Here is a 10,477-nt window from a genome sequence, read left to right on the forward strand (position 1 = left end):
CTGATACTTTTCACTTTAACACCAACATGATAATGCACACATAAACCCTTAAAGCAATTGGAACAATTAAGTAAAATAGCATACTGGAATAAATAGGAATATAGGCCAAACGGAAAACATCAACACATAATGAGCAAGACCGAACACCCTGTGAATGGTGGAGACCGAACGGTATCTCACTTCCCAAAGGACAGGACCGAACGGTCCATAAAAGGTAAGACTGAAGAAGTGGCCGAACACTATTTAGGACCGCCCACTAAGAGAGACCGAATGCTACTACGACCGAACGCTGAGAGACCGAACGCTACCTGAGACCGAGCAGTATCAAGATCGAACGCTACCTAAGAGACCGAACGCTACCTAAGAGATCGAACGCTACTTAAGAGACTGAACGCTACCTAAGAGATCGAACGCTACCTAAGAGACCGAACGCTACCTAAGAGACCGAACGCTCAACAACGCATGGCCGAACGATTATCAGTTCACTTTCGGCGAAACTGCATAATTCTGCAGAATTTTTGCAGAATTATGAACAACACCTAACATAACCATTCCTAACCATTTTTACTAACTTCTAACACCCTTAATTCTTGTTTTATACTTAATTAAACTTATCTAAATGATTCTAGGCATTCCTACTACCATTCTAAAGTGATTAAGACTCAATTTCAACTCTAAAACACCAATTTTCCCAACTTAGAGATCCAAAACCCAATCCTACTGCTTTGCACCTATTTTGATCAATTTAGTGACTCAAACAAGTCACAATACACTAGCTAAGACTGCCCCAACAGCCCAATTGCGCTTTAGGCCCCAAGTGCCCAAAATCACTACCTCACTTTCCCCAATTTGCCCTAAAACACCATAATTTCACTTAACTTTCCATTTCATTCAAGCTATAACAGACTTATCACTCCAAGCACTTCCAACACGCCCAATTATAGCAGCTAGATTCAACTAATTCGGTTTACAGACCTCACGCTACAATTCATACATCATACGCATCAACATGTATGACCCACTTACTTTAGAGCTTAAACAAGAAAACCAAACAACACACCCATTAAGGAATTTAACATACATACAAATACTGCAAGCAAATTGAAAACAATATCTAGCTCCCCTTACCTTGGAGTTGAGTAGTATAGCTCAGTAGAATGCTCTAACAGTGCCTCACACAGCAAGGACCCGACCAAACCCCGCTGAAGAAGGAAAATCTAATCGGATGGTTGCGAAGCTCACTACGTCGTGGTCACTTGAGCACCACCTAATCCAACATGCAATGACTGAATGTGAGGGAATGGTAGAGAGAAGGCAAAGCAAGGTTAGGGAAAATAAGAGTTCTAGAGAGAGAAGGGAAAATTGGCTAATGAACTCAGATTTTGAAAGGTCCCTTATAAGGTCATGATGTCCTTAGTTTTACGGGCCTGACTGCCTCAACCTAAGGCCCAATAACCCTACATTTTCAGGCCCTTACATGGTCACTTAGTGAGCCAACCCAACTCGGTTCACTTATTAGCGAGCTAAAAAATTCGAATCCGACCCGACCGATCACGGGTTGGTGAGTTAAACGAATTGGTTTACTGACTCACTTAATTATAAGTTTTTTTAAAATAAAAATATATATATATATATATATATATTTTTATTTCAAATCTAAATAAATTTCACTCCAAAATAATGTTAAATCATAAAGACAATTCAAAATAAAAAAATATATCATACAATTCAAGCATAATCCAAAAATGAGCAGAAAAGGCGAACAAATAAGTTTTTAATATTGATAATTTTTGTATCACTTGTCCATTTATAATATTAGAGTCTTGAATAAATAAATCTATAATATTTTTTCTCTCGAAACATCTTTTTTTATCCCCATCTACAATATAATAAAAAAAGTACTAATTAATAATATTGAAACACAAAATAATAAATAATTAAATTAAATTAGGTGGGTTTGTGAGCTTCATCACGAGTTCAACCTAGGTGAGCCGAACTGAAAACTAACTCACATAAAAAAATTACATTTTTTTCAAACACAACCCAACTCAAACCCGTAGTAAGCCGAATTGATAGCGGGTTACCATCTTTTTTACAACACTACTATTTAATTTATTCTAATTAAGTCTTAGCCAATATTTAAAAGGAATGCGGATTTATTTGCAAGTCTCTTTTTCATTTTTACACAAAACTTTATGATTCAACGTCAAATTTACCAAATTAAAATACTAACAATTTGAATAATTTTTGGATTTATGCATATCATTTTGAATAACTTTATAAATAATATTTTCATATAAAGATTATGGATAACCCCAAATACACCTTTACTTAATTTTTAAAAATATTTTACTTTACCATTTAATACCAATAAAATTGATTTTAACTCATCTAAAAATAAAGCCACCCGACTAAAATTGCAATAAGTCAAAGTGAGAAAAATCTAAGATAAATTTGTATACTTATATCTCTTAAATTCTTGTGATATTAAAATTGATATCTACATCTTTATTACTCCATCCAATTTTTTTCTTGATTTATGTAATGAAATAAATAACGGTACCTATGCTATTCATTAGCACAATATGCCGCGAGATGTCGATTACAGATTAGTGACCGGCAACCGCAATATTAAACTAAGTGAACAATGATATTAAAGTTTACGATATGTAAATAACTTTTACTCTTTCAATTAAGCATTTAATTATATACTAGTTACTCCAGCTGTAATCATATTTAAATATAAACTTTAGATTTTTTTAATTTATTGAATACGAAAACACGAAAATATTAAATAAAATTTACTCTTTGAATTAAAGATTTAATTATATACTTATTACCTTCAGTTGTAATCATATTTAAATATAAACTTTAGATTTTTTTAATTTATTACAAACGAAAACACGTTTAACTTATCAAATAAAATTCATTCTTTGAATTAAAGATTTAATTATATACTTATTACCTTCAGTTCAAATCATATTTAAATTTAAACTTTAGATATTTTATGATTTATTAAATACGAAAACATAAATAATTTAATGAATAGAATGATATTGAAATCTGTCCCGCGTAAGAAAAAGGGTGAAAGGATATGACTGGTGGGCGAACCGGCAGAAAATGATTAGGGTATTTTGATTTTGAGATTTTTCCTTGTTGGCGCGTGTGACCACTCTCGGTTCCCGCGTGAGGGTGGCAGCACCGCCCATAACACATTGTCTCTACAAATACACCCTATTCTCTCTTCTTACACTCCCTCCTCTTTCTCTTTCTCTTTCTCTTTCTCTCACACACTCTGCGCCTTTTAAAATCTTCACGAATCACCAAAATCCCTTCACTCTCCCTCTTCCAACGCAACACAACCGTCTCTTTTTTTTCTCTCTTTCTTCTCTCATGGCAGACAACCTAGACGACGGCGAGTTCTGGCTTCCGCCGCAGTTCCTCGCCGACGATGACGTCCCGGTGACTCCCTTGCAGGGAAAGCGTCAGCCTTTGCAGCACGACGCCCTCTTGTTCCCTTCTGAGTTCCCGTACGGGTTCCCTTCCTCGGAACTTGCTTCTCCGGTTGATTCCACCGCTGGTGGCTCCAGCGAGACTGAGAGCGACGAGGAGGAGCAGCTCGTTGCTGAGTTGTCTCTCCGTGTAGCTCGGTCCTCCCTCCAAACCGATAACAAGTCTGTGGTATGAATCACGACAATAGTACTTTTTGTCCTCCTTTCTTGTCGTAGTTAGTGCTATTTCGGAGTTTTCTCAGTTATTGTTTGAGTGTTTAATGATTCTTCTATGGTTTTATTGCAGGGTCGGTTTTTGTCCGGTTCACCACAATCAACTCTTTGTGCTTTTGGAAGTGGTTGTGGTTGTGGCAAAGAGTCAAGCCAGGGCAGTCCTGATGGTGTTTGTAAGATGTCTTCTGCGAAAACCACTTGGGATCTGCTGCATGCGGCTGCAGGGGAAGTGGAAAGGATGAGGTTAAGTCAAGAGGGCTTTTCTTTAAACCAACACAATGGACACATGGTTCCCCAAAGGAAGCCCTCCCCTATTACCACCCTCTCACCGAAAACCGCTTCCACAACCACCCCTGATGTCGGATTCTACTCCCATCAACCACTCTCTCATCACCAGCAGTTGCAAATAGCACATGTAAGCACCCAAATCTCAGAAAGCTATCACACTTTTTTTATTTGCTTGTTTACCCTTTTGTCATGACTCTGATCTGTTTTTCTTTGTTAGTTTCAATTGCTGAGGCAGCAACAGCTGGCAAAGCAACAGAACCCTGTGTGGAATGTGCAGAAGCAATGTGGAGGGGTATACTCCCACAGGCAACAACAAATGGTTGCCAACAGAGGGAGGAATATTGAAGTTAGTGGGAGGAACGTCAGGCCTTTGGGCTTGTCTGCGTCTGCATGGCCTCCTCTGCAACATGCGAAGCAACAAAATCAGCAATATGGCTCTGGCATGCGTGCTCTCTTTCTTGGAAACCCTTCTGGGAGAAGGGAATGTGCTGGCACAGGGGTGTTTCTCCCTCGCCGAGTGGATAGTCCTGCTGAACCACGAAAGAAGCCAGGTGAGATTTAAGGCTCCTAGGTTTCGTTTCATTTAGAACTTTTGGGTGGCCGTTGCATTATTTAGTAGGGGTAGCTAGAGAGGTTTATTGGTTGTTGAATTTTGTAATTAATGCGTGCTTCTACGTTTGTGTTTACTTTTTGTTTAACTACAAGTTTTTTCTGCTATGATAACTAAATCTGTCATTTTAATTGGGAGCGACTGTAAATTAGAGGTTGTCCTTCTGAAGGCCTCTAATTGTTTGCTTAGATATAAGCATCTATGTGACTGTTGACATAAGTATTGGATATTGTTTGCAGCCTGTTCAACTGTGCTGGTTCCAGCGAGAGTGGCGCAGGCCCTAAATCTGAATCTCGATGATATGGTGGGGGGGCAGCCGCAGCAAATGCAACGATTTAACGCTGGTTCCAACTTGGAAAATGGTATATTTGAAACCCTATGAAATATTTTTTGTTATTTTAAATACAAAATTTAAAATGGTGGGGTTATTAAGGTATTTTTGACTTTTGGGGTTTTCAGGTGCAGCTGTTCCAAGGCTGAGGAGTAATTATGTTCTTTCTCAACAGAAACGCAACCTCAAGTCTCAGCCAGCAGTATACCATGAGTTCAGGCTGCCACAGGAGTGGACATACTGATTTGATTAATCTTTTGCTTGTTGGGGAGCGGAATATTTTGTTCTTTTGGTTTGTTTGGGGGTGGTGGTGATGGTGATTTAGGAAAACGTGGCAGGGGAGGAAAGGGGTTAGGAATGGAAAATGTAGTAGTCTTCTATAGGAGAATAGGTTTATAGAAGAAGAAATAGGTTTTTGTTGGCAAATTGGGGAAAAAAATGAAGTTAAATGTAAAAGCAAAACTGTGTCTGGAAAATAGTAGATGGGTTTTATTTATTTGTTGTTTTGGCTTGGTCATAGTTGTAGAGGGCTGATAATAATATTAGGAACCTCTGGAAAAAGCTAGCAATGCAGCAGCAGTGCTGAAGGTTGCAGTGATATCAGTTACTTTTGTTCTTTTTGATGGGCTTCGAAAGTCACAAGGCAAAGACAAAAACGGTGGATGGGTCAAATTTTACCCTTTTTTTTATTTTGGTGTTTTAGGGTAATAAACAAAGCAATTTGGAAGGGCTGGACCATATTTCCAGAGGGATTACGGCTCCTTCCAATAGTTGTTGATTCACAGTGGAATCATTTTGGGGAATACTTGTCAGTAACATCTGATTCCAACCTGTCCACCCGCATTACTTTACTATAAATAATAATGCAAGGAATTTTCATTATCTCCTCTCTGATTTGTTGAAAACGATGTTTACCTCTCATTTAGGCCCCCTCCAATGACTTGTTCTGGCTGTTCATTACACTGTTAGATAAAATTCAAATTCAAACACTAATGACAGAACAGTTTTGTGGCACGTAATTATTAATTGTTTGTACTGTAGAGAATTGCATAAAGGGTTTCTTGTAAGATGTATAATCTCAGTGAAGGCGTGATTGCTTTTCCAGTACAAATTAAAGGTAGCTTTCACTTTGTCCAAGGAGTGGTTGCAGCTGGATGTGTGAATTTTAATAAATTTGGCGACCCAATGGGGGAGTCATAATATAAAATAAATGTGAAGTAGGAAAAGGGTGTGAGAACGTTTGTGATGGGTCCAGGATGAGTTACACTATATACGTTTCATATACTGGTTTGGAAGATTAGGTGATTGCTTGGGAGGGAAGCTTCGGTGCAATGCAACTGGGTTGGGCCATGTGCGTAGCTTTAACACGTGTAAGGTAGAAGGTTTTTGCTTTAGGAATGCTCAGAAATCGTTTTCATATGGTGCTTTCTTTAATGGCTAAAAAATCAATGTCTAGTCTCTATCTTGGAACTCGCAAATGTGGGGGTGGCTGGTGCCTGCTTCTTAATACTTTTGAGGAAACGTAGCCATCTATTATGGAACATTACTCTCACAAATGCATGGCCAACCCAACTCTACATTGTTAAGAAAGGGAAGGTGCAATATTAATACCATACCATAACACCAAAACTTACTTCCTTTGCTTCCTTTATTCGTCCCACCCAGTCTTCCTTTTTCCTTTTTTTCTTTATCCTCTTTTGGTGCACTCCATCTATGTTTTCTAGCCTTCCTTCAAATGCTCACTTCTATCTCCACTATTTGCAAAATCTTTCCTCCCAAAAACTCTGCAACTTGCCTCCTTTATTCTACTCTTACATTTTTCTTCATTATAAAATTTGTTTTTACCGAAATTTGTACAAGAATCTTTTACGTTCGAATATAAGATTCTCAAAACCTAAATTCTTGTCTTAGATAAGAAAATGTCAAATTTTTAAAAGAAATACATGAGAGATCCATCTGGAATATATTTTTTCATGTAAATGAAAATATGAATATAAGAGTTGAATGAGTACTTTCTATAATGAATATTATTATTATATATTAAAAATATTAAATAATAAATTATTATATGATAATATATTATTTCATAATAGTTTATAGAATAATAGAATTTGATAATAAGTTGATAGTTTGTAAGATATTATATGTAAAATATCTCAGAGATATCTTAGTTACCTACAAAACTAATTTAAAAAGTTACTTAATCATCCGTGAGATAAAAAGCGAAGATATATATGAACATGGAAATTTAGTGTAATGAACTGAAAGCGAAATAGCCAATTGAATAAAACTTGAAAGTACATGGTGTGGTAAGATGAAAACATAAGAAAAGAACTAATCACTGAAAGACAAAATTTCACATCAGTCGAAAAACTGAGTAAAAGATTAACATTACAAAAAGACAATAGCAAAAATAATAAATAATAAATAATAAATTTATATTTTTGTTAAAGTCAAGGATGTATGTAACATATATTAAAATGCACATGGGTCCGTCACGGAAGAAGAGTAGGCCATCCTAATTGTTTATAAAAAGTATAGAGCTTCCTCCATCTTGTAAAATTATGTTATAGGTTATATGGAATAAACTTTTGTGTAAATTATAAAATGTGAGAAAGAACAATTCTATCTTACATATCAAAGCCATTAATAGCACCACTTGAGCATTCCAGAATATTCTTAATAACTAAGAATTTAGATATTCAGTTCAACTTTCTTTTTTGTTAGCCTTAAAAGAAATTTTAAAATGAAAGCTTAAAAAGACATTTATATAAATAAGTACAAATATTTCATAATATTTACGATTAGAAGCTTAGTTTATTCTTAAGTACTTATGTTTTATGAGTTATTTTTACTCATTTTTTTTCGAAAATAAACTCTAATTTTTAGGATTATAAATCCAGAATAATGTATTAAAATTAATAAGGTATTCATCATTCTATATATTTGACTTAATTAAAAGATTGCACAAGCCAATAATATTATCAAATTTTGGTATATGAAGTCAGGTTTCAATCAAAAAATTTCGACAGTAGAAAAAGTTATAAAAATCTGCTTTGTAGACATCATGAATGAAACTTAATGCCACAATCCTTAAAAACACTCCTAACAAATAGATTTTAAAGAGCTTTTTTTATTTATAATATATTAATTTTTTCAGAAGGAATAAATTAATATATTGAACATTTAAGTAAAATAATAAAAGAAAGTTTATAAGTGATTATTGAAAAAGTAATACTAGAATATTTCAAATTAAGTTCAAATTTTTAGATTTAGAAATATATCAGGAAACAATAACTCCTATTAAGAGATCTTTAGACTTATCAGCATGCAAATTTTGAAATAAAATTAAAGAAGAAAAATAATTGCAAAGAATTTGATGGTGTTATCAGTATATATATCGTATTTTATTTCAAATATTAGATCTATATGTACCCTCCTGTACAAGAGCTTTTAAAAAAACCAAATTTAATTAAAAGGAAAACGAAATAACAAGAAGAAACTAAAGGGTAAATATAGAGTTCCAATATGTGCAAGAAATATATAGATGTAGGTGTAGGTTGTAGGAATCTAACAAGAACAAAATGATAAAACCATTCCCAAGATTGTTGCTAAAGAGAAATATTTAGATATCCCTTTCTCTTCAAATATTTTAAAGTTATTTTATGACTATATATACATCAAAGTTTCCCAATTGGAACACCAATTTCTATGTAGGATATCTTTTCTGAAGAATCCCAGTTTTAAAGAATTTCCAGAACTTATTCTTGCTTCTCAGAGTTCTATATAGTCCATCTTTTGTAACTTCTCTGCCAACCTCTACTTTAAATAAATTTAATTTTACATCTCTTGATTTTATCTAAATATCATTATCTACACCACTTTTAAGTTAAATATATATTATGATAAATTATTTTTCCATTATTTAATATCTACACACGATTTCACTTTGGTGTTATGTATAAAGTTAGTCATTTAACTATTATGAGATGTGATGTGACATTTATTTTAGGTTTAATCACTTGCTTAATCATTTTGTAAGAAAGTTTGTTTTTGTTTTTAAAAACGTTCTAATTGCATCTTAACTTTTCAAAATGTGTCTTAATTATTTTTTTAAAGAAATTATTAATAACATTAAGGATTTATATAATGTTAATATGTGCTTTTTAAAAATTTTAAAGTTTTATTAGAAAATTTATATGTTTGGTTTAATCAATAAAACAATGTCACGTGTGTATTGTTGGGAAAATCTCACGATACACTCAAATATTTTTCTGAAATTGAGTCTTACTATTCATTATAATTGAAGGACTTTAAATAGCCATAACACTTACAATATTACGAGGAATAAAAATAAAATATCAACTATCTTAAAAATAAAAAATCTGCTTAATCTATCATAAAATAATATTGTACCTAGATAAATCGAAAATCATAACTACGTGTCTCTATTTTATTTCTATCAAATCAAACTAAATATTACTATACCCAAAAACTAATAAAATAAGATTTAAACAAAATTATTAATAAAACCCTAAAATTTAAGTTTATCGTAATATATATATATATATATATATATATATATATTTTTTTTTTTTTTTTCATTTTCTAAACTTTACATTTTCATTTGTATTTATTATGAATGTTTATTGAAAAACTCAATCATGATTTTGCATTCCTTTATTTTGGTTGTCCTGTTTGTCATTGTAAAATTACCAAGGACAATTTTTTTTTTGTTTTTTTACTTTCATGACATTTAATATAAAAATCAAATCTTTACTCTTACTTTGATTAGTTTTACTACTAATAAAAAAAATTACAATGAAATGCATATTTCTGAACTTGTTTCATTTGCAATGTTATTATCAAATGAATGATTTCTTTTTATAAAGTAAAAGAAGAATTAGTGAAAAAAGAAGTTAAACCTAGGATAGAGGTTGACTCACTAGGATAGAAGATTGAGTGTTACATGTTCAAAAATATTAAGTTTAAGGTTACCGAATACTCATGAACCTGTATAACTCAAAATTCTTCCTGTATGTCCTATCCCGAGTTTAGCTTCTATGTTCACCAACTCTTAAATTTCATAGCAATTCTTCATTTGATATTCAACATGTTAAATTAAACTAGTTTAGAAATGCTCATTTAATTGTAACTTTTTCTTTTATTTCTGGTTGACTTTTTAAAGTTAAACTTGATATAGCTCTATGTAAATTGACACATTTATGTCATACTTGGTATAGTTGGACATAAATTTATGCATTTATATCAAATTTGCTATAATTTCATAATGTCAGTATAAACACAACCTAAATTTACATGCTCTATAACAACATCAAACCTAGGAATCACATAGAAAACTTAAAAATAACTAATGTAAAAGGCTTTCACATAAATGTATTTAGTTTCTGAATAGAAGTAAGTTTGAACTTTATTATTCTTTATCTTTAGAGTATTTGACTAGAAAGACTAAGATTTAGAGATAAGGAAGATTAATTGAAATTCTCATTTAAGATTGATGTG

General features: G+C 32.9%; 1 protein-coding gene across 1 annotated transcript; it reads left to right on the plus strand.

The window, feature by feature from the left end:
- Positions 1 to 3,241: 3,241 nt before the first annotated feature.
- LOC108329695 (uncharacterized) lies at positions 3,242 to 5,836 on the plus strand. Its single transcript, XM_017564032.2, has 5 exons — positions 3,242 to 3,681; positions 3,799 to 4,140; positions 4,231 to 4,564; positions 4,863 to 4,985; positions 5,083 to 5,836. The coding sequence occupies exons 1-5, from the start codon at positions 3,394 to 3,396 to the stop codon at positions 5,196 to 5,198; spliced, it is 1,203 nt and encodes a 400-aa protein (XP_017419521.1). The 5' UTR covers positions 3,242 to 3,393; the 3' UTR covers positions 5,199 to 5,836.
- The last annotated feature ends 4,641 nt before the right edge of the window (positions 5,837 to 10,477 follow it).

The sequence above is a fragment of the Vigna angularis genome, chromosome 2 (genome assembly GCF_016808095.1).
Source record: "Vigna angularis cultivar LongXiaoDou No.4 chromosome 2, ASM1680809v1, whole genome shotgun sequence".
NCBI classification, from domain to species: Eukaryota; Viridiplantae; Streptophyta; class Magnoliopsida; order Fabales; family Fabaceae; genus Vigna; species Vigna angularis.

Coding starts and splice junctions, on each gene's coding strand:
- LOC108329695 (XM_017564032.2), top strand. CDS start 3,394: ATGGCAGACAACCTAGACGACGGCGAGTTCTGGCTTCCGCCGCAGTTC. Junction 4,141..4,230: donor AGCAGTTGCAAATAGCACAT/GTAAGCACCCAA, acceptor TTTCTTTGTTAG/TTTCAATTGCTGAGGCAGCA. Junction 4,565..4,862: donor TGAACCACGAAAGAAGCCAG/GTGAGATTTAAG, acceptor TATTGTTTGCAG/CCTGTTCAACTGTGCTGGTT.